The 25,083-nt window shown below is 35.2% G+C and overlaps 3 protein-coding genes across 3 annotated transcripts in view; 1 reads left to right on the top strand and 2 right to left on the bottom strand.

The window, feature by feature from the left end:
• Positions 1 to 552: 552 nt before the first annotated feature.
• LOC119833893 (kinesin heavy chain-like) lies at positions 553 to 9,237 on the bottom strand. Its single transcript, XM_038358114.1, has 14 exons — positions 8,773 to 9,237; positions 8,430 to 8,684; positions 7,928 to 8,056; positions 7,410 to 7,526; positions 6,833 to 6,983; positions 6,194 to 6,386; positions 5,796 to 5,944; positions 5,055 to 5,184; positions 4,362 to 4,506; positions 4,072 to 4,158; positions 3,950 to 3,985; positions 3,780 to 3,864; positions 1,368 to 3,447; positions 553 to 1,000 (listed from the first exon to the last, which is right to left on the bottom strand). Exons 1-14 carry the CDS (start codon positions 9,121 to 9,123, stop codon positions 859 to 861), a joined length of 4,050 nt encoding a protein of 1,349 aa, XP_038214042.1. The 5' UTR covers positions 9,124 to 9,237; the 3' UTR covers positions 553 to 858.
• A 503-nt stretch (positions 9,238 to 9,740) lies between these two features.
• LOC119833769 (adhesion G protein-coupled receptor A3) lies at positions 9,741 to 19,608 on the top strand. Its single transcript, XM_038357941.1, has 9 exons — positions 9,741 to 9,949; positions 10,052 to 10,117; positions 10,385 to 10,600; positions 10,841 to 11,721; positions 11,898 to 12,046; positions 12,151 to 12,345; positions 12,568 to 12,796; positions 13,625 to 13,753; positions 14,316 to 19,608. Exons 1-9 carry the CDS (start codon positions 9,741 to 9,743, stop codon positions 17,123 to 17,125), a joined length of 4,884 nt encoding a protein of 1,627 aa, XP_038213869.1. The 3' UTR covers positions 17,126 to 19,608.
• Positions 19,609 to 20,116: 508 nt separating this feature from the next.
• Positions 20,117 to 25,083, bottom strand: part of LOC119834051 — an 89,483-nt gene continuing 84,516 nt past the window's right edge. The window contains exons 2-5 of the mRNA XM_038358327.1: positions 23,062 to 23,185; positions 22,676 to 22,781; positions 21,900 to 22,088; positions 20,117 to 21,345 (exon numbers count right to left, since the gene is read on the bottom strand). Of these exons, the coding sequence (XP_038214255.1) occupies positions 21,230 to 21,345; positions 21,900 to 22,088; positions 22,676 to 22,781; positions 23,062 to 23,185 (535 nt within the window). The 3' untranslated portion in view covers positions 20,117 to 21,229. The remainder of the gene's footprint in view (positions 21,346 to 21,899; positions 22,089 to 22,675; positions 22,782 to 23,061; positions 23,186 to 25,083) is intronic.

The following is a 25,083-nucleotide window of genomic DNA, read 5'->3' as shown; positions in this document are numbered from 1 at the left end:
TTTTAAACAACTTCACAGAAATTCAGCTTGTTGGGACTTTATGTAACTTCGAATGTCTAAATTGACCGGACTATTAATGGAAGGAATATAATATACATAAACTTTATGAAACTTGTTGGAAAAGTGGATGACGATTATAAGGACTCGATCGATTTTAATCAAATTTTTACACCATCAATGACCACCCGGACGCAGCCTGGGCGTACAGCTAATGTAAATATAATAAAGTTTGTTGTAATTGATTCCTTTGCTATTTTATTGATGATGATAAAAGTGAAGTCCCGTGTCCCCTAGTGGGGTATGGGGCAGATGATGTTCATCTGTTTCATTGATCGATTTTCTTTACGGACAAGTAGGTGATCAGCCTTCTGTGTCCTGCGAGACCGAGACATTTTTTTTTACGCGTCCCCACCGGGAATTGAACCCAGGACCCCTCGGTTCTACGCTCACGCGTTAACCACTGTGCCAAAGAGGCGGTCATTGATGATGATAATGATCGATTAATAAAAGTAAAAAATGCACTTTCATTAATAGTTATTTTATTTATAAACTTAAAAAATTACATGTCAATTTTATAATATACACAATTTCCGATCAGTCAGTGTACTGATAAGACATAATATTATTTGTAATATATATGATTATTAAACCACGACAATCTTGCGGCTGCCAGAGCGCATTGTAATCGTAATATTCACGATTGATGTCAATTTACTTTCCTGGTTCTATTTTAACGACAAAAAAATCAATGTCATAATAAGGTGAATGCTTTTGAAATCCATCTATATATATGTGAACATCCATTCTGCTTTCATTTTAAAAATCAATCGAAGACAACAACATAGACAATTCAATTTTCTACAACTTTCTCCTTGCTCTAGGTCTATGGTACGACGGTCTGGGCACGCGTATTCTCTCATTACTGTCGCCAGTTTGTGACAAACTTTCATCTAGCGGTTCTGCACGTGGAGTAAACAACTTCCTGCGACTTCTAGTGATACTGCAAAAATATTCAAAACTAATACAGTTATAATTATTAAATCGCAAAATTTGTCTCATTTATAATACCTTCTTTCCTCATTTTCTCATATTATACTTATTTTCTAATTTCAAATATCTTGTCAATCTTTTTAATAGATTTTAGGATTAAAGATCGTTAACGTACTAGCTGTTGCCCACGCCGTCTTCCGCTTCACACCGAAAAAAGAGCATTTAATGTTAGTGTTTTTAATAAGTTATATTATTGTTATAGCGAATCATGCAAATTTAAAAGTGACACAATTATTCCGCTATGATAATTCATTATAAGGAAGCATAGTAAGTAGATTTAATTTTTCTTCCTTCTATTAATTTAAATTACAGATTACCTTTTAGCAGGACAGCTCTGAATACCCAACATGGGCGGTACATTTTCGTCTACTTTTTCTGGCGAAGGAATATCATTAACTGCTTTATTGGGTGCCGGCACATCCATTGTGACATCCGAGAATTCACTTTGCAAATTGACTATATCCTTCAATTTGTCTTCTCTATTTTGTTCCGTGTCTTCCAGATCGAAATTCTTAACTCTGCGCAATCTTAAGTTACGTTTCGGTCTTTTACTTTCGCATTTCGCGTGACTCTCTAGTAATATTTCTTCTCGATCATTTTTAACGTCACTTTTTTCTTCAATGGAAGTCGCTTTGCGATCTCTTCGTGTTCTTTGCTGTGATTTTTTACGCAAGTTGTATTTTAATTCAGTTTCCGTTGATTCTTTTTCTTTTTCGTTTGTTTGAGAGACAAGCAGATCGAATTCAGTCGCCCGCGGCATTGTAATGTCCTTATAGATATTTTCGAAATCTTCCAATGTATTATTTACAGTTGTGTTTGTTATAGTTTGAGATAAATCAGGATTAGGTTCTGATTTTGGCTTTATGTCTTGATCAAGATTTTCGTCTTTTTGGCTATCGATTTTATTTTGATTGAATTCTAGTTGTTTTTGCTTGAGCAATGTTAAGGGTTGTTTGAAAATATCCGGGGAAGCTTTTTCGAGTTTTATTATAGCGTTGGCTATTTTGCTTTTAAGAATACGACTTTCGTTATCTTTAACAATTTTCTTACTAATTTCTTCCATTCCATTTGAATTTATTAATGGTGGTTTGATTTCTTTAGGTGATTGTTTTTTATCTTCTGTAGCAGTATTGACTTCTTTAGCAGATTTTTCAACAACATTTAAATTGTCAGTCAATACAATTGATTTTCGGATCAATTCCACATTCTCCAAGTTTTTCGTTGTCGGATGGGGCGATTCGAATATATCAACAGAATCAGTTGAATTATGTAAAGTATTTTTCTGTGCAGACGGTAAATCTATGTGAGCGAGATTTTTTCCTAAAAGCTTTTTAATCATACTAGGCTCGTATTCGCCTATTATTTCGTCTTTTACAATAGATGGAGATCTATAATCATCGTTTCGTTTTAATTCGTCAAGATTTCCATTAACCTTTGAAGATTCCGCAAAATAGTCTTTTCTATTTTCTAATTTAGCGGAATGTTTATAGTCTGCTTTGTTATCAGTATCAAAAAATGCTTTTTTCTCTTTCGATATATTTATGTTGACAAATTCCTTAGATTCCTTCTTGTTGACGTCATTACATGATTTTGTAGCTAATTCAATTTGTTCAAATTGAGTCAAAGAATTGTTACTTTTGCTCGAGTTTCTTTGTATTATTTTGTTAACGATTGATTCCGCTTTTACAGTATCTGTGTGTTTAGCTATTTTGATTTCAGGAACAATATCCTCTTTTTCATCTACGATCTTATTCACATTATCATTATTCTCTTTATCTGATCCATTTGCGTCCAAATAAACATCGCTAATATCGGTCGTGGACACGCAGTATGTCCCGCGTAGATCTTTTTTCTCAATATTAACATTCTCTTCTTTTTTGAAGAAGTAACTTTCTTTTTGATTCACTTTTACCGGAACAAGGTCTTGTAATTGCTCCGCGGTTAATTCTTTGCTTATGTCATTTGTGGTATCGTTATTTCGTTCATTAATTTCACAATCTTCCTGAAGTTCAATTTCTTTTTCTATTGTCATATCTGAAGATGGTTCGCTATTTATATTTTCTTGAACTTTGTCAATTGTGTGACGTATGCTAGCTTTCTTACATGTAACTAGAACGTTGTCCGTAAATGCAAGGTCAACACTATTATTACTATCGTCTTTTAATGTATCATCGGATGTATCTAGCACAGTATCATTGCTATCACTGCTATTAAAAGAACCATTTCTTTCGCTTTGCTTATCGCTCATAATACTTTGTCGTATTATTCTAGATCGTTCTATTTCTTCTTTCTTGAAAGTCGGTTCGAGACTTTCGTTGCAGGGATCGTCTATTTCCGTTTCGCTATCTGTTTCAGTGACTGACATAACATCTTCACTTGCAAGTTCCTCTTCTTTTTCTACAAACAAATTTAAAACCGTTTAATAAATAACCACAGAATTATTATTACAAATATTATTAACTAGCTTTTGCCCGCGGATTCGGATTAGTTTTATAGATGTTATTATATATAAACCTTCCCCTTGAAGCACTATCTATTAGAAAAAAAAAACCCATCAAAATCTGTTGCGTAGTTTTAAAGATTTAAGCATATAAAGGGACATAGGGACAAAGAAAGCGACTTTGTTTTATACTATGTAATGATGAAATACAATTGTACACAACATGTGAGACTTTATCTAGCTAATTTTCATACTATTCCATAAAGTATCTTATGTTTAGAATAGTTACCATCTCTCTCTTCTATGCAGGCGCGTAGATGCTGCACTTCTTCTTCAGCTCGGACACGTGCTAATCTTTCAGCTGTCAGTTTTTCCTGAATATAGAAAACACCCATCAATACAAACATAAATGTCTTTGCAAGTTTTTATCGAAATTCATTATTTTTATTGTATACTCACTTCTAAAATAGCATTCTCCGTCATCAGTTGTGTAATCTGAAGAATAAAGAATGATTGATTAGGAGAATTGATTATATGTATGCACTACACTATTTTATGGATAAAGTTTATGAATTATGTACCTTTTTATCCCTAGAAGGAGTGCTGTTCACTGATTGCTTGCTTAATTCATTCAGTTTATTTTCATATTCCTCTGCCATCTCCTCCATCTATGGTAGAGAAAGATAACATCATTAATCTTTGCAAATGTAACCTTGCATATTTGAAGGTCAATTAAAAAATTGTGAGATAACAAACACAAAAAATAGAATAGAATTGAGCAGCACCTTCTCTTTTTGGAATCGGTTGAAAATTCTATTAAAATTATAATATCTTTACATAACCTTAAAACATATTACAAAATTCATATAACCTCAGCCCTCAACGCTAGCAGCTGAGCTTCATAGTACTGTTTCGTCATTTCCTTCGCTTCTTCCACCAACTCCCTCATGGTATCAGCGCTGGCAGCCTGTCTCTCCTCCATGGAACCCATTAGTTCCTTGTAACGTGCTTGTGCTCTGCGAACAAAGATGTTTTATTTGAATGAGGGTAGTTTTGAGTTATAACTAGTATTAGTCCAGTTTTTTTTTATTTAGTCTTGGGAGTTATTGCAACGTCTTAAAGTATTGCTAATCCAGTGTAGGAAAGTAATAGTACTAGACAATCTATAAAATAGTTCAATCTATAATATGAACTTGAAGCACTTTTTACCAGTTCAGAGAAGGCTAAAAAAAATTGTATCAATGCATGTAATAGTAATTTTTAAATTCTTTATCAATCAAATTATGTACTAAAACGTGAAATTTGAGCGATATAATGTGAAGTGGCATATTAATATTATATATAAAATTCTCGCGTCACAATGTTAGTTACCTTACTCCTCCGAAACTGGTGAACTGATTCAATTTTGAAATTTGAAAAGATTTTGTGTGCATACCAGGTAGGTTTGAGAATCAGCCAACATTTTATACCCCTAAATGATAACAATAAGGCAGAACAGCATTTGCCGGGTCAGCTAGTATTATATACAAATAAGAGATAAAAATTATAAATAACCTATACTTACTGAATCAATTCAAAGTGCAGTCTCTCATTATCGGAACGCAACTTCATTATGTCCGAATTGAAGCTAATCGTAGTGTCTTGAGTGCTGCTCTCCAACGAGCTCGGATACTCGGATATTGTATTGTTTATTTCTGAAAATAATAAATTGATATGAATAAGAAATTTAAAAACAAAACAATGTTTGTCATGTATATGTCGCTTCACTCTAAAATCAATAGCTTAGATTTATAATAAATGGGGCCACATTAGCGACAACTGTCTGTGTGTGTGTGTGTGTGTGTGTGTATGTTCATATATTCCTCACGCCTAGCATCTAGTGAATGTATGCAAGTATGTATAAGTATATGTTTATACCTATACCATGTGTGTGTGTGTGTGTGTACGCGTGTACCCTTGATATCTCTACTTAAACACTTGTACGTTTTGTATTTACGTCTTGTAGTGCGCGTTTTATGCATCTACCGCATGTGCGTATATGTGAATGAATTATTTATTTATTTATTAAGTAAAGCCCACAGTTTTTAACACAAATACAAAAATATAAATAATAAATTAAATGCATCTTTTTTTGTGTGACCGCGTACATGTGTTCGTCCATGTGTGTGTATACTTAATACGTACCGTGCACGTATATGCATATGTATGTGTATGCATAATACGTGCACGTTTGCGTACGCATTGTGTGTGCGTGTGTGCGTTATCGCGTGCATGTGTGCGTGTGTGTGCGTGTGCGCGCACTCACGTATGTCCCTGGCGACGGCGGCGAGCTGCAGCACGTGGCGCGTCTCGTGCGCGTCCTCGTGCGCCGGGTTCAGCGTCACCACCATGCTCACCGCCTCGCCGCGCGCGCCCGACAGCCCGGCGCCCAACAGGCGCGTCAGCTTTGACTCCCTAGTGGAATAACAAATATTATATTCAAATATAGTTAAAAAATAAAATTAACAGCTAGACCATATCTTATGAAATTTTGTGTGCACATTGGGTATGTCTGAGAATCGGCCAACATCCATCCATCTATTTTTCACACACCTAAATGTTAAGAGTTAAGCGGAACAGCGTTTGCCGGATTGGATTACATATCATCACACCAAGCGTACGAAAAAAGAAAACTAAAAACTAAATAAAAAAAGGCGAGTGCACCTGTATGGCACGAGCGTGTGCGCGGCGGCGAGGTGGCGGCGGCGCAGCGTGTGCAGGCAGCGCTCGAGCACGTGCAGCGACGAGTTGATGGCGCGCGACTCCTGCATGCGCGCGCCCGTGTTGCGCGTGCGCCGCGCGCGCTCGCACCCCGCCAGGTCGCACAGCCGCACGCACGAGCTGCTGCACGCGCCATCTTTATAATCACAATTATACACCGTCAATTCTTATCTTTAAATCAATTGAGTATATTTAATATTTATTCATCCCACCTTTTACTGCATATACTTAAGTATCAGCATTTTTGTTTGGCCAAAAGCCCGCAAGAATCATTCTAAGATACAGTCCTCAAATACGAGAGAAGATTAGAAAATAATAATATATAAGATTTATAGTAACCAAATTACATACACAATAACATAAAATAAATACAAATAAGTAACATTTAAAATTTAAGAAATGCTAACTCATTTCCGATAATAAAATTATACAAGTTTGTGCATTGTGGCTGCATTGTCCAAGACCTAATATAATCTTTATAATTAAAATATTTAAGTTTTTCAATTCAAATTGTTTTTGGGGCCTCCGGCTGTGTGAAGCACAATTCATACATATTCCATAGATATCATATACATATTCTACCTGTCTCAGTGATCATAGTGATAGTGAATATGCAGTGCGACCGCGACGACTGCGCGTGCACACCCGTGGCGGCCACTTGCAGCTGATGCTTGCCGGCCACCATCACGTCATACGCTTCCTCGCCCGAACGAACGAAAGCTTGCGTAGCTCCCTAGTATTACATTTTGAATAAAAAAAATTGTAGTGTTACATGGCTTAAAGAGAATGCTTGTATAGCTCTCTGGGTTAGAGATAAGCAATGATATGAAACAAAATATTTATTACGTAAATGATTAACATACACAAAATATATTTCTTAGACGCATCATGATTTAAGATTTGATTTATTTTTATTTGTACTACTTATTTTTGTATGTTCTTTTTTTTTAACAAGGAGGAAATCTTCAAAAGATACACTAAGTTTGGGGGAAAAGTAGAGCATGTGGGATTTCTACACATTGAAACCTCCTCAGTGGCCAAACTGAAAGCATAATAGCAGGGATCCCTGGATCTCCAATGGAACACACCAGGCTATATAGAGTGGTCCACAAATAAGAATTTAGATTTGATTTGTACAAGCATTACAATTATTACGTACCTTTACATATACATTTCCGCTAGAATCCTCACGAATAACAAGTTTTGTTGCATTTCCTTTTTCTCTGGCCGCAAGCAAGTCGTATATCCCCTCATTGTATATCTCTATGAAAGATACCTGCGATAAAAATGATTGTAAAAATATTATACGGTTATGAGAGCAAAAAGAAATTATTCATCATGTGGTCTGTCCACTTGTAATTTTTTTTGTTTGTTTTATTTCACAAAAAGGCTTTAATGTAAACTTTTTTTATACATATGACCTTTTACAAGTGTTTATGTATAGACACTTTTTTTACGCAGATTTTAGAGCAGATATATCAATATCAGGAACTTTAGCGGTCTCCTATTGGAAAATATATACAAGTTTTTTTATAAGACCACAAAAGCTATGTATAATGTTAATAGTCATAAATTATTAATCTTGCATGCTTGTCTTCAAGGGTCTTAATCCCTTACACATGGATTTAAATTGGAGTCTTAACCATTGAGCTATTACCATTTACAAATATCACTTACCCACACATAATGTCTAGTTTGAGCGGATAGATCTAGCTGGCTGACAGTTAGATCACAAGATAATTGAGCACTCATCCTTCTGTACTTATCTCTTAACGGAGCAGAGACTTTTCTCAGTCTCTTGACCCACTGAAAAAATACTTTAATTAAAACCTTACAGTCCACATGTCTATTCCTTTATAAAATTTGATAGGTTCAATATGATGATTATTCAAATGTTCAATATTGATTTTTGGGGAGGAATAATTTTTCTTTTTAAATATGCACAATAGGCACAATCAAAACCAGTCATAGCAAGTGATACTTATATTGAAACTAGCTGCATGCTCTGGCTAAGCCCGGTCGTTTATTGTTGTTGAAAAAATATAAAGTGTTCTATCTTTTGAGTTGGATCAAATCACACATGGCATGCAAATTTGCTTGAAATCGGTGGAGCAGTTTACGAGTCGATCACAGATAATGTGACATGTAATTTATATACATATATTAAGATACAGCCAACCTGTAACTCATACTCCTGCTCAGCATAATTAAGTCGATCGACACCACCTTCAGCAGGCTTATAAGTGGGTACTTGAGCAACATCTACAAGTTTGAAGACATATTCCAAGGACCTGGGAACCAAGCCTGGGGACGCTACTGTCCCCATGAGGGTGTAGGTTTTGCCAGAACCTGATGCTCCATAAGTCAGTAGTGTAAAGCTGCGGCCTTCAGGTAGTTTTTTTAAATTATCCTTAACGACATGATCAAATATTTCCTAGAAATTTAAAGTGTATTATTACCTTACAATAATAAGAGTAACCAGAGAGTAGAAGTTATGGTTTGAAGACTAAAAAAAACACTACCTTTTGTGTAGTTTCTGATCTGAATATGTGAGAAAAAGTGTACATTTTTGATACATTATGTTGAGTTCGTCTGCCATGTCCAGCTGTCGCGGTGTCGAGAGATGTTATCAAGCAACGATCAGAACGAACTTCGTATAAATTACTCGGGGCACTGCATGGTTTCAATCGCAAATACACTTGTACTAATTCAGGCTCTTCACATTCTGAATCCTCTTCGAAAAGATCCATTAGATTTGTTCCTTTCTGCGGTCGGGGACGCATGAACGGATTTGATATAAGCGGTGGCCTAGGTTCAATAAAAGATGGCACATCTCGTTTAGATTGATTTATCTCAGAAAATCGATCGGACATGATAAGTACATATGAATTAAATTTTAGTAATAGCTAATCTAATGGACTTAATTATTACTAAATAAAACAAGAAATAATCTCCAACGGCACAACTTTAAAATATTTTCAAACTAACTTTTTTTCTCGACTGCCGACATTCCGTTCTTTTGTATATGTAATAGATACTAGCTTTTTAAGAAAATCCATAGACTAAATAAATAGATTTTTTTTACCATTTACTACAAATAACAATGTATGATCAAAAAATAATTATAATATTTAAGACATTTTTCTTGTAGCTACATGAAATAGTTAAACAAGTGAACTATTACCATTTACAAATATCGTGTCAAATATAAATTCAATCAATGACAATCAGTCATTTTTTACAAATGTCGGCCAAGTGCTTGTGTGTGGATGGATTGTTGTTTATTTTTCTACTATTACCAAATTAAACCTATGATAAAAGGGAGTCGGGCCGGATTCAGTTCTATTTATCACTTTTAATTGTATAAACATTACCTCTGTAGTTTTTAAAGTGTGCCGTTGGTGTAGCGAGGAATTTATGAGGACTGAAGATGTGATTATTTGTCGTATTTGGCTTTGTGCCATCCTGAGGTTTTACATTTAAAAGCAAAATGGTTTGGTTTTCGTTAATTTTATGGTTTTTAATCGTGGAAAGGTCCTTTGGATTTTGTCCATCGTTATGTTCGTGCAAAGGCATTAAATCGGGTGACGGTGCGACAGAGCAGGTCCCGAGCGAGATAAGATGTGGAGGTAACCCTGGCCAATTGACGGAGCTCAAAGAAATTGACTTGAGCAAACTTTGGATGGTTATTGTAAGCTTGTAAGTACGACTACATTATTTCATTCACAAGAATTCCTATGAAAGAAAAGAAGAGGAGAAATTTTATTGTTTTAATATAAATATAAATTTCTTTTGCTTCAGAAACTTATCTGGAAATGCGATTTCAACTTTGTCAAGGGACCTTCACTTACCAAAATTACAAAAGCTGTAAGTAGAATTACATATCCACACAGTTACTTATTTTAAATTGATCTGCGCCAAGTAATTATAAATTGCATTTAAGATTACTTGTTTTTAATCTAAAGATCACAAAGTTATACATACTATGTTACTGAGTATTGCTTTAAGTTAAAATGCATTAATTTCTTGCTGTAATTGAACCATCTTAATAATGATTTTTGTTTGTATAATAAACACACAAAATTAACAAAATATGAATACATAACCTTAACATAATATTTCAATAACTTTCAGAGATCTAAGCAGAAATCAAATAAACTTAATAGAATCAGATGCCTTCTACAACATGACTTCACTGAAAAGACTGGATTTATCGCATAATCAAATAAGTAATGTTTATAAAGAGATGTTCAAAGGGCTGGTTAATTTGGAGAGGTTAAATTTGTCTCGTAATCACATCTCGGCCCTTGGAAGTGGGACATTTGATTATTTGATTGGCCTGAAACAACTGTAAGTGAATATAGTTATTTTGTCAATAGTTTTATCAATGCTTCTCTATTCATTTTTATTTTATTTGAAAGCAATTGAGTAACAGCAATCCACAAATGTCAGTAAATAACTTATAATTTAATATCTATTCTTAGGTGAATATGTTACCTGCATGTATAGATATACAATTGTTATTGCAAAAAATACTCTTAATATTGTTGTTCATGTTTTATTCGTCATACTTATAAGTTTTCTTTTTAGTGACATCACAGAAAATCCTCTAATATGCAACTGTGATCTACTCTGGTTGGGTGACTGGTCAAGAAACACTAGTGTCAAGTTATTTGGTGGACCAAAGTGTGCATATCCGGAGAACATGGTCGACAAGCCAGTACGAAAACTGAGGATTTTCTTAGATCTCTCAGCGTGCGGTAGTATTTTGCCCGCAAATAGTTTGATTGTGAAACCGTCACACGATCAAGTGGTGTTCGAAGGGGATACACTGAGTTTAACTTGTAATGCCCCTTTTGCTTCAGTAGTAGCAAAGTATGAATTGAATTGGGTGCATTCAATGCAAGAATGCTGCGGTGATGTAAACATTACAAGTACGGACATGCAAGAGGAGGGCTTGGCTGAGACAACAGTGTATTTCCCTTGCATATCCAACCACCATGCAGGAAATTGGACCTGCTCATACTGCGATCAGAATCACATTAAACACAATTATACAGTGCAAATAATAGTTTTATCGAACTTTACGCAATACTGTCCGACGGATAATACGGTCGGGAATAAGGGATTGTATTCGTGGCCACAGTTATTACTTAACCGTACTGCATCTGTGCCTTGTAGGAGCGGTGAGGGCAGGGCTTATAGGCATTGCTTCGGGAATGCAACTTGGGGTCAAGCGAATACAACGGAATGTTCATACATCAGCAATATAACAAAGTTATTGCAACAGTTTGCGTTACTTAATGTGAGTTTAGTTCAGTATTCAGCTATAAATGCAACAGAGAGATTGGCTATGTTGATTGAAGAGAAGACGTATCCGTTGGCCGAAATATCGGATGCCGATGATGTTATGTTTATTGCGGATGCAGTTAGAAACTACATGCAATATATTGCTGAGGAGAAAGATTTAGGTATGCTAACACTACCGCTAACTATGAATTATATATAAAAAAAAATAAAATGTATATTAATTTATTGATTTAGTACATTTTTATAACACTTCCATTTGGCTTACCTCAATTGATTATTTGAAGTCTGTAACAATTGTATTCAAATATCTTTTAGACTTAATACATTTAAATTACAGGCTCAGCATTACTAGAAGTAGTGGAAGCTTCAATGAACATATCAACATCGGTCATGACTCGGGCGGAAATAATCCATGGATCTTGTACGAACCTTGTGCGAGCTGCTGAGAAAATATCTGCATATACTGCTAATGTACAAGGGCATAAGGTGATTATTTTATGTTAAAACACGAAAAACCTTTTACGCATAGAATATAGTCAATCAGGGTAAATTAAATTAAACTTATTTATGTTATTTTTTTTATATTACAGCAAAAGCTGGCGATCGAGCGTTTCCCAGCGCGCGAGGGTTTCAGCGGTGTGACGTGCGTATGGTACAGCGCCGAGCGGAGCGGGCGCGGCGCGAAGCGAAGCGAGAGCGAGCGGCGGCTGCACTGCTCGACCACCAACAGGACTGTGGCGCCGCTGTTGACTGTCACCGACGCTTTTATATATGCCAGTGTGCAAGTAAGTTTTGAATTGAAAAAAAAAATTGAGTAAAAATATTTATGTAGCGAATAGGAGCGAAGCGAAGCGAAAGCGAACGACGATTGAATTGCTCATCGACGAATAGGATTGTAGTATCAATAGTGACTGTTATATTAATGTGCAGGTTTGTTAGTTTCAAAAAAAAAAAAAATTTTTTTCAGAATTTCAAAACACACAATAATTATAATATCTCACTCCCAGATCCCACAATCTCTTCTCTACAGTACGTCAGACTCCGGTTTGCTTCTACAAAGCAAGCCGCAGGAACTAGTAGTATCGTTCTATGAAGATGCATCACTGTTCCCGCTATTACCAGAAGTAGATGAGGGACCAATAAGAGGACATCGCTCGAAGGATTACTACGGGAGGAGTACGAAACGAGAGGATATGAATATGGAGATCACTTCTCCGGTGGTGGGATTTCAACTTGGTAAGAGAACTTATTATTTATTTTATAATATTAAAGGGAAAAACTATTAAATATAATTTATTTGTAAATAAACATCCCAGTAAATAGGTAAATTTTATAAAAACGGTCATTAAATCCACTTTGATATCTTAACGATCTAATATTTGTTATTATGTGATGTTAAATTATTTTTTTATTTTGTTATAAATAAATATTCGAAGCATGTCTATGTACATAAAGTATGTCTAAGAAAATCTTGTTATAATATTCACGTTGTAAAAACGTTAAAAGTAGATTATAATTAATATTTTATTTCTTAATATTTCTTTACATATCAAACTTCACACTAATATTATAAATGTGAAAGTTTGTTTCTTTTGGATATTGGTCCGTCAATTACGCTAAAGCTACTGAACGGATTTTGATGAAATTTTGTATACAGACAGGGTATGAGCTGACTTGGGCGATAGGATACTTTTTGTCTGATTAAATGCTCCCTTGAGATAAAACAGGAATTTTAATATCCGGGCGGAGCCGGGACGAGCGTCTAGTTATATATAGGGCGGGTCAAATTTGTCATCCGATGGCGCGAACGCCACTCATGACCATTGACAAAGCTATGACTCTTGTAAGGCTGTTACGCGCCTTTGAAGGTGGATTAATTCTGTTTTTTTTTAATCTCACACCATAAATATTTCTTAACTAATGTTAACAATAACGAATTTATCATATCACTTATTGTATTGGAAGAATATTTTTATCTCTCGTGTTTCTAATTTCTTAGCTTTTATATCGTTCGAATGGTGCTATTGTATTCATCTATATCCAAACGTGGTTATGTCCCATTAGACGACGTATCGATGCACGGCTCGCTCCTGGAGCCGATAATAGTGACGGTGCGCGCGGGCGGCGGCGCGGGGGACGCGCGCGCCGCGCTCTGGGACCGCGCCGCGCGCCGCTGGACCGACAACACCTCGGGTAATGTGTCTGCGCGCACGCACACGCACACGCACACGCACGCACGCACGCACACACGCACGCACGCACGCATGCACATACGCATGCACACACAAACATACGCCCATACACACACGTAGGCACACACGCAACACATACGCCCATGCACACACGCATTCACGCACGCACACACAAGTTATACACCCTAATTTTTTTTAATAAATATTAATGCAATTTGAAAATATAAAGATTCTCCGACACTTTATTTATACACATTGTTATAATATATCAAATTGTATAATACACGTATGTAACATACAATAGCATACGCTCAGACAAGCTAAGTCACTATATTATTACTTAAAGTTATTGCTTACTAAATTACTACTTATTATTTACACATTCACATTATTTGACGACGTATCGATGCACGTTATAAGAGCCTCCTTTTTTTTAAATAGCATATTTTAAACATAAATTCATCGACACATAAATTTATACAATTATAATCTATTACGCAGAAAATATTTCTCATTGAAAGATTGATAATTTCATTGAATGTACATATTTATTTTCATTTCAGATTGTCGAGTGTCGCACGTGGTGTCTGAAATGATTATAATAAGTTGCACTCGACTGGCGTACGTGGGCCTCTTGCAAAACGTCGAAACGGGCATATACGGGGCGAGAACGGACGGCGCGCGGTTCAAAGTGTCCCATCCCGCCGTGTACGTCGGGAGCCTTATTCTTATAGGATGCGTTAGTTGCGCGACTCTCACGTACATCATGTGCTATCCCGCTATACAAATGGCGAAGAAGACCAAGCACGCCCTAATCAATACATGGATAGCTATCGGATTGCTATGTTTTCTGTACACCCTGGGCATTTACCAAACGGAGGACATCAAGCTCTGCCAGATATTAGGTCTTCTGATACACTATTTGTCGCTGTGTTGTTTACTATGGATGTGTGTGTCAGCGAGTAATATGTATAAATGGGTGACGAAAACTCACAGTCCGGTTAGGTCGCCCGAAGATGAGATTCCACCGGATATACCGATTCAGAAACCAATATTGGGCCTGTATTTAGTCGGGTGGGGGATAGCTTTGATTGTGTGCGGGATTTCTGGAGCTGTCAACTTGAAGGATTACGCGGGCTATTCTCAGTGCTTTTTGAGCACAGCACCAGCTCTGAGCGCCTTGTTCATACCAGGCGCGATTCTGCTTATGTTCTTGACGATTCTGTTTCTGCTGATACGGTGTACGATACGCAGCATGAACGTACAACTGTCCGAGGGCACTCAGGCAACGGAAAACGTGGACTTAGAGATGTGGGAGCCAAATCAGGCCAATGACGCTGAGAGGCGCAGTATTAAATCCGCTGCCGATTCAGAAATAGATGACGTAGAACATACACCGATAATACAGTTGCGTGCGCAAGTGATCGTGCTGTGTCTATATATGTCTGTGTGGACTTGCGGCGCTGTGGCCGTGTACAGACCGCTACCGGCTTACTTGCCCTACCAAGAAGATATATGTAGCATTGTATACGCGGTCTGCGCTACAATATTGGGCACTTTTATTTTGTTCTTTTATGGAATAGCGCGTAGTGACGTCAGAGCGCAATGGTCACTGATGCACTGTTATCTGCAATCGAGCAAACAGTGCTGCAGGAATCGAAGTGTGTTCGACGCGAATCACAGAAATTTGCCGAATCAAACGTCCACTGCACCCGTATCGCAGATACCAGGCGATAATAGATCGAGATCCGGTAGTAGAAGTTCAAATAGAACTAATACGAAAACAAATAATAGTGGGACATATAAAGCAGGAGCTGAATTAAACGGACAAACATTGCAAAAAGATCTACAGAAAAATATCCACGGAAAGACGCCCAATATCAATCTCGTGGTGTTGCATAGGCAACAATACAGATCGAATAATTCTATGATGACTTATCCAGACAGCAGTAATTTCATACCGGAAATGTTCTATAATCCGAACCAAATTAATGTTGCGAAGAAATTCTTCAAGAAACAAAGGCAAAGTATGAAAAGAAACTGCTTAGAACTGCCCTTACGAAGAGATTGTGACGATGAATCTAATATATCGTTACCATTGCCATCCAAAGAAGCATATAACGGTATTGCGAATATGATGAAGTCTGGTACGAAAGTAAACAATACGAACTTGCACGTAGATAAAACAAATAATGGTATGAAGGAATCCCGGAACGCAGTAAATCCAAACTTATTAGAGGACGAATCTAAGGACTTTAAGAGTTATTCCACAGTTAAGAAGTCGTGGAACAGAAATGACGATCCCAAGCCTGGAAGGGATCAAATAATGAACATATACACTAATGTTCCTGAGACGCAAGTGCCACAACATCAAGTGGTTAAAGCAAATGTACAGAAACCATTAAACGGACAGAGGAACAGCGTGTCGGAAGAATGTCTGCAAAGTCATGCCAGTGAGCAGCCTGAAATGCGCACAATTTCCCAACAATGTAGCCTCGAATATAGTTCTGCTTCCGAAATGGCCATGCCTCATACATGTTCCGATCAAACTATCAATACACATTCGGAAATGACTTCGCTACAAGAAACGCACAGTGCCTTATGTTCTACTAACGAAATCACTGACACGGAAAGTTTCGGACAATACATTGACTACTTACAGCCAAACAAGAATCAAGAAAATAAAGACGGAATTGACAAATCCTTGCAAGATATATCTGAAGAGTGTACCATGAACAGTGACGATATAAATCGATCCAGTACCCCCCAGGATGTCGTATGTTTGGGAGAGATGGATAACTTATTGCAAAACCCGGAGGATATAGACGGTTCCAAAGAGAAACTTGACGGCGGCAAAGAGGAGTATTTCATGGCGAAAACGACATACGATTTCGAGACTTGCAGTACCAATGCGAGCGAACAAGGCTTTGAAAACGAAAGCGACATATATTGTCCGAATTACCAAGTCTCAGAAGTTAGCATACGAAGTCACGGCCTATACGCCCCTTCGCCGTCTTCGATGTGTCCAAATGAAATAAGCTTCAGCAACGAAGATGTGTCCACGATAGAGAGTCAATACGTGAACTACGATCCGGGGTGGCGGAAAACGATAAAAAACAATCCGAAGTTAGGAAAATACGTTCCAACACCGGCGCTGAGTTGTCCTGAAGTGAATTGCGACAGTCCAGTGTCGTTTTCCAGTGATTTGGACGAACTGTACACGCAAATAACGAGTAGGGATAAGGAGAGGATACCTCGCAAGGAGCAGTTGGATGTGACCGTGAACAGTGACGTGACTCTCAAACCTGACAGTGACAGTTGTGTGAGCGAGGCCGTGTCGGATGTAGAGAGGAAAGGGGAAACTACTGTGTAGTTGAAATCTAATATCATTTTGGTTTGTAGTGTTCTGCATGCTCTTGCGAAAAGAACTCTGTTGTAGTTACGGAGAATTGTGCTTGTAAATATCAATTTTTTTTGGGTTTTACTTAACACAAATAACATGTACGACTATATCGTAGTTTTGTGTCAAAGATATACTAAAATGTTTACCACTCAGGTGACAGTTGAAATAGAACGTTACCAAGTTCGGCCGAGCACATTGTGACAGCTATTTATTTTATTTTATAGTTGTATAGGCATTTCATTGAAAACATTTATTTACGGATTGAAATCATCACTGCCAATTAATTACTAACATAGAGCTAAGACTTTTGGAATGTTTTTTTTTTATTCTTTTAACGTAACTGACGAAATGATTGTACATTTTCTGTGCCATTTGTTTTAAGTTTGTATAAAGTAGTGTTAAGTTGTAATTTATGTACATTTATTTATTTTTTAAGCCTTTTATAAATTTGAAGTTGTTGGAAACTTATAAGAGGTTGACGCAATTCATATAATCATTTGGTTGTATAAATTGTTTAAAAACTCATCAAACATGCGAAAAAGAACCGAGACATGAAATAAAAGGCACTGGAATTTTCTTTCAAATATTCCATACCATCTCTCGCAACACGTACTTGTCACAGAATAATTGAAAATATTATAAATTAGATGGCAGCTGATTGTGTAAAAATAGAACGATATTATAGTCCGCGACACTAAGAGTCCCATAGGTATATGAAAAGTTATAGATCGGCCAAGTTGTGTTGAACCCCTGGTTCTAATGAAACGTAATTGCATTGAAATACTGTTATATATGAGTGCAGGTTCATTATGAGGTCAATTCATAGTTCAGAAACCACCATTACTGGACAATAGGTCCTAAATATATGATAGAAGAACTCAATACTTACGCAAAATTGTAAACACCGTTAGATCTCGCGGACTAGCTGCGAAATTATGAGTTATTATTGTTGGCCACATGCAACATGCACCTGCGGACGTTTAAGAAAAATAATTCTGGGCGTAATACTTAACTGTGACGTATCATTATAGTCCAATGAAAAGCAATGCGTTAAATTGCAAGCAATTGAATGACAATTTGTCGACAGATTACGGTAATGTAATAATCTAACGGTTTTTATGTAACCTTGATACATAATAGAGTAATTGTTCTGTATCATATCGTTACTCTTGCGTAAGATCAATACATAGTATAAAACAAAGTCGCTTTCCGCCTTCTGTCTTTGTGTATACTTATGTCGTTAAAATTACTCATTAGAATTTGATGGTTTTTTTTTTTATATAGATAGAGTGATTCAAGAGGATATATGTATAATAACATTGAATTTAATAACTTTAGCTATTTTCGTGTCGCGGACTCTAGTAGAAATTTTATTTTAAAGTTGCAAATTGACACTATTAGCTGCACAGATAATGTAAGATAAATTAAATCGAGTAAAAATAGATAATTTTGTACAGTAAAAATCTTTGTATTAGATATTATATCGGATTGTTTCGGCTTATTGTCGCTGTGAAAATTATAATATTAGTGTTAATACGGATCGATGTGCCAAATTTATCGGATTGTTGGTGATTTTATGCCTTTTGGGTGTTAGAAATTTGACTGATTTTTATCTTCGCCTTACTTCTAGTCTTTTTGACGGTTTATTTTTATGATTGTATACACTTAACTGGAATAAATTTTCTTTCGTTATGACATCGTTCGGTTTTATAGATTTCGTAATAACTTGTATTATACACACTGGTCTTCCAATGCATGAAATTCATACGGTTTCTTTGCGTTCTGGCCGTATTTAGAGGCCCATAATAAATCTTTTTCTGATCTCATTTATTCATGTTTTGTCGATTGTCATCAAACAATTCGTGTTAAGACAAATAATGGTATAAATATGTAATATCAATGTTTTACGTTATCGAAGTAATATGTAGATTGTATAGTGTTTTATAACATGTATGTAGTAGAAATTTAATTATTTCAGGCATTTTGGCTCTGTGGCGGTTAAATGATTTTATGAATATGTTGCTATTATTCGATTATTGTGGATTATTTTTAGAAAAATATTTAAATTGCATGTTATGTACTTTTAGTCTACATGAAGAATAATATGTAAAAGATTCAATATTGGTTGTTGGAAGGTTAATGTATAGTATCATAGTTATGGCAACATTCAATACTCACAGTAAAAAATTGTTAAAAGAATAATCTATCTATAATGTATGAAAGTCATCTACATTATGATTGATTAACCCATAAAACACTTGTTCAAGTTGTTAACATCATACAGTTATATTTAACCGTCATAAAGTTAACTGTCTGATTATATAACGTGCAGTTAAATGCACATAATATACACAACTGTTTTGATAAATATTACCGATTTGTGAATATAATATATGAATAGAAAATTTATAAACGGTTAGCTTTTTGTGGGCATATTGCATAATAAAAAGCATTTGCACTTTATATTGTTTTTTTATTTCAAAACCATTACAAAATAATTAGGAACATAAATATTTCTTTGGTTTATTAAAGAGATGTTTCAAAGGGGCTTATAAGTATACTTCTTCATTTTTATTAAATGGCAACTCCCGATACCACTGAGGACGGATTCTGCCAGTGTGACGTTTTGTACAGATAATCAGAGGTTTTTATTGTCGTGTTATTATGAGCTTGTATTAAGCGTACTCTGTGCTTAAGAAAAATCAGAGAATTGAGATGTACTGCTTTGAATTGACGATCTGACATGGAACTGTACTTATAAGCACATAAGTTGTTCAATAACAAAATGTCAAATGTCAAAGTTGACATTACTCGCATATTGATTTAGTGCGAGATATTTTGTATAACTCTGATTCTTTAAAAATGATTAATTTTGTATATTAATAAAATATCCTAACATTTATATGTTATTAGATATTATAGTTCAAATACAAACTATATGTTTTTGAAACATCTCCCTTATTCATAACTTAAATTAACACGTTAAAAATAACGTGGAAACAAAAGAAACAAAACGAATATGTAAATAGTTACAAATTATAAAACCTTATCATCATGTTTATAAAATGACATTGTTTACACATACATGCAATATAAGAAGTAACATGCATTCAACAGCTTTATCACGTATGCAAAAATATTTTTTTTATCACTTTGAACTCATATCAGTGAGGTTGAGTATTGAACTATATAAATGTTATGATTAAGAAAATTAATAATTAATTTTAATTGCAGTGATGATAGATAAAGTCGAGTCGCATGTCTGTGAGGATGTCAGATGCATTAGATTGCATGATGAAGACATGTTTTACTCGGTCCTAATTTAAATTTGATACGATTACGATTTATCGACAAATCGTAACGATCATAACAAAATAAAAAATTTTATAGTACTTATGAAATATTTATTTTTTACACAATCAGTGGATTAATCTCAGTGTGCTTATTATATAACTCTTGCTAACATCATAATTGCGAAAGTGTGTTTGTTTGTTTGTCTTTCACGTCATAACAAAGCGATTATATGGTACGGTTTTTTTGTTACTGGTAATAGTTAGGAGGCTAGACAGTGATATATGCTACCTTTTGGTGCGATGCATCACATGCCAAACATTGACCATCGCATGCCAATGGGAATTTCCTTCCAATAAGCGGGTAGAGCCGTGGGCGGAAGTTAGTGCTACAAATACATGCGGAATACAGCAGTTAACTTTTAAGATATTACAGTTACAATTTTAACAAAATATTCAAATTTAAATTGCCTTTTATCTCCAAATTTACTACAATTTTATATTGACTTTTTGACAAAATAATAATAAATATGTTCTGTTTCTGTTTCGTTAACATTTTGTATATAATTAGAGCATCATTAAACAATTATAAGTAGGTACTTATGTTTATTCATATACTCACAGTATAAAGTGGGCTTTAGCTATTACACTCATGCCACGGGTTCCAGCTAATAAACATAAATTAGAAACCTAAATCTCATATTGTCTACACCTCGTACCACAAACAATACGAAAAGTGACATAAACTATAGATGACACCTGAACAGATAATAAATAATATCTATCACGCGTTGGCCGGCAGAGCCAGTCGCGAGGTAATAACCCTGCCCTTATCAGCGACGGCTTCGAACACCCGACCCATTATGCTACGCTGGATTTCCTCCGTTGGCTTCTTTTTGCCTGAAATTTTTTTGGATGATTTTTTGAAAAAAAAAAAAGATTCTAAGATAGGATCTTCCAAATACTTGAAAAAAGAAATAGAGATGATAGTGCATTTCGATTAGAAATAATAAAAATAGCTTTTTAATTATGAACTAAGTAGACTTGTAGCGCACTACTTATGATGTTAACATTGCTATATATTTAATGACAAATTATTATTATTTCATCAATTCACCACAAGTTCATTATAAAATTTTAGTACAAATCAAAATCAAATATTAGGATCTAATTGTTTCACCTTACCTAAATAAACATGGTTAAAAAAACTAAAAAAAAAACACACAAAAAGGTTAGAATCAATTAAATCGTCTCACTTGCATATACCTTACTCTACACTTACTCTATACTCCAATGCAGAGTAAGGATATTATCCTGGCTATCCTTCAGGATATAAGAAAAACTCAAGAAAATTATCCTTGATGTATAGAGTTTCAATAAAAACTATCTGCTCAAAGTCAAAATCGAGTCTAAAGTGTTCGGAAACACAAACATACAGCCAAAAACCAACGCACCAACAATAAAGTCGTGTATCAGCGCTTGCAAGTGTGCATTCCCCGGCTCGGTCCTATCCACCAGCCGCAGCGCCGCGTTCCCGCAGTACTGCACGCTGGCCACGAGCTGCGCTGAGCTGTCTTTGGAGCCGATCAGCAGGCAGCGAGCTTGGACCTTGTGGTCTGAACGGATGCGGTACCAGGCCGCCCCTGCCGTGATTTCGATGGGTTTATCGAAACTGATTGGGGCAACATTGCGGATAAGGACCTAGGTCCTTATTAGCAATGTCATAAATAACAGACATCATATTGTAAATATGACATTATTTCATATTTGCCAATACTTAACGAATACGTAAGTATTGGTAAATAATAGTCTAGACTATTCGTTAGAGTATTGGTGTGTAAAATAAATCAATTATAGCCCTTTTTTAAACGTTATAGACCAGTTTAAGTGTTGCGTTTCCGTACCAAGGCGTCTCTGGCATAGGAATGTAGGAAAATTAATTTTATATTGCTTTACTGCTGATTTGAATCAGCCATCAACAAAAACATTTCTTCATAGTAAAGTTTTAACAAAGAACAAGATTGAACTGTGACTTTTTTCAGATGTGTAGGCTTTCTTTCTTTCTTTTCCATATAATATTCGTAGTTATAAGTTTATAAAAAAAAACATATTATTACCATAATAATTACCTAATTGCTGACAAAAAAAAAAAAACAAAATATGGTAATTCTGAATTTTTTGTCTACCTCAATCAAAAGAAGTTTTTAACATTTTATTATATAAACCTCACCTCTAACATAATTCAGCGCGCCGCTCCAATCTCTTGCGCGAGAGTTCGCCCATTTATTATTTTCCTGGACACCCTCAGCGAGCCATCTCTCGGGGAAATATGGCCACTGTACAAAGATATGAAATTACTGTAGAAGAGGATATTGGAAACCTAAACTAACTGGCTGATAAAAGAATTAGACCAATACAATCAATATTTTTAATTTTTTTCTATACTAAAGCATACAGAGTATAAAACACAAAAGGCACGAAAAAGAAAAAAGCGGGATAAAATACTAGAGTTTATATTAGATTAATTTCTTTTTTTTCAGTTTTAAGAATATCAATCAGTACATAAGATTTTTTCAAAATCAAGTTATTTTCGTTGTTCACAATATTTTCACAAACCTGTATGAAATGCAGAGATCGTTGGCAAAAAGCGGCTGGTGGGTGTTGCCAGTAGAGATTCGGGTGTGGCGCTCCAACTACTATGAACTTGCTTATCAGGGACCCTTGGCAGTGTACTAGGTACCTAGATGATTATTTTATCTTATAAGGCTAGTAGATTTTAGAAATATAACACATTTTGAAATAAATACATTTGAATTGCAAGCATTACATACATAAACATTAATAGAATTAGCTTTCCGCTTTCGTCCACATAAAATTGAAGTCCAGTGTCCCATAGTGGGGTATGGGACAGATGCTATACACCTGTTTCACTAATCGATTTTCTTATGGAAAAGTAGGTGATCAGCCTTCTGTGTCCTGCAAGACCAAGACAATTTTTGTGAGTCTCCACCGGGAATCGAACCCAGGACCGCTCGGTTCTCAACTTACGTGTTAATTACTGTACCAAGGTGGTTAAGATCCTCCTAATGAAAGGGAATTACTATGAAAAAATGGCCTATGTCACTCTTCAGCTTCCTAACTATATTCAATTACAATACATCATAAAATTGCTTCGTTTCGTGAAAGAAAGACGAAAATAAGCAAACACACTCGCATTTATGATATAGTAATGACTAGACATCGGATTATATGCACTATCAAAAAGCTAAAATATGCATGCAAATATGCACTAAAAAAGGGCGAAATATGCACAAAATATGCACAATAAAAAACCATTTATAGTAAGTAATTTCTAATCATTAATTAGAATTTACGTTTATTTATATTTTAATTTTTATACATTATACATTGACATATAAATCTGTGACATTATAATCAAAAGAGACAGCAGACAACCTATAATAGGTAATGTTTATTTATTATAATTTTTGTGACAATAAACAATAATATATTTTTCCAGATTTTCTATAGCAAACTTGTGACGTTTGTCACTTAATATCGAATGCGTCGATCTGGGTTGTCGACCGGCATAATACAACACGTATTACTATTGAAATAAGCACTCTTTATGAAAATGTACCAAAATATGCAATAATGCTATAAAAATAGAAATATATGCATTTGCATATGCAAATATGCAAATGCATATAATCCGATGTCTAGTAATGACTAAGGATTAACCTTTTGATTGTCATAAGCGTTTGTTTCCAATTTGCAGAACTCCATGACTTTTTTATAGTATGGGGGACACGAGTTTTTTTTTAATAATTTCATTATGATACAAATTTTATCATAGGTTCATGATAATTAATAAATAAGATCCAGCCGGAACAAACAAACATTTTATGTTTTAATAGTTAATTTATTATAGGCATCATATTCATTATAAGGCTATTATTTTACAAACAGACGATTTAAATTTATCACAAACAAACAACAAACGAGAGATCATGAAATGAAACGCACGTAAATGATCAATGATTAAACCATCCTCCGCCAACGTGATTTTAGTTTGTAAAATACTAATTCTTAGATATTACACGAATTTAAAATCAGCTGATTCCTTACTATCAGAGGTATTACCCTATCTGAAGTTTATCAAAGCAACAAATAACTCATAATAAATTAGGCTGGTATGTGGTAAGGCGCAGAGTACAAATTGCTTTTTGATATTGTAATTATTTTATTATTGTGTGACGAGGATTGACATTTAGAATCTGAGCACAATTTTGATGAATGTAAGAGGAATTTGCGTATTACACCATTCATAACTCCAGAAGGGCAGGTTCGAATATCAGGATTATATACACTTAGGGCATAATAACAATAAAGAATAAACAAAGAAACAAAAAAAAAAACAAAATTTAAAAAAGAAATCGGTTCGATTTGTACACGCATACATTACTACGAAGCTATGCGTGTTGTTTTTTTAGTAATTAATCATTAAATGACATGGAGATTAAGCAGAATTTATCGTTAGTCATTTAATATTTATAATTACTCATCTTTGAAGGATATTTTCCTATGAAATAATATAAAAAGACGTTTGCACGAATACACTTTGACCGTTTCCCTAGT

The sequence above is a fragment of the Zerene cesonia genome, chromosome 18 (genome assembly GCF_012273895.1).
Source record: "Zerene cesonia ecotype Mississippi chromosome 18, Zerene_cesonia_1.1, whole genome shotgun sequence".
In the NCBI taxonomy this organism is placed as follows: domain Eukaryota; kingdom Metazoa; phylum Arthropoda; class Insecta; order Lepidoptera; family Pieridae; genus Zerene; species Zerene cesonia.
This window is presented reverse-complemented; position numbering and strand designations above follow the sequence as displayed.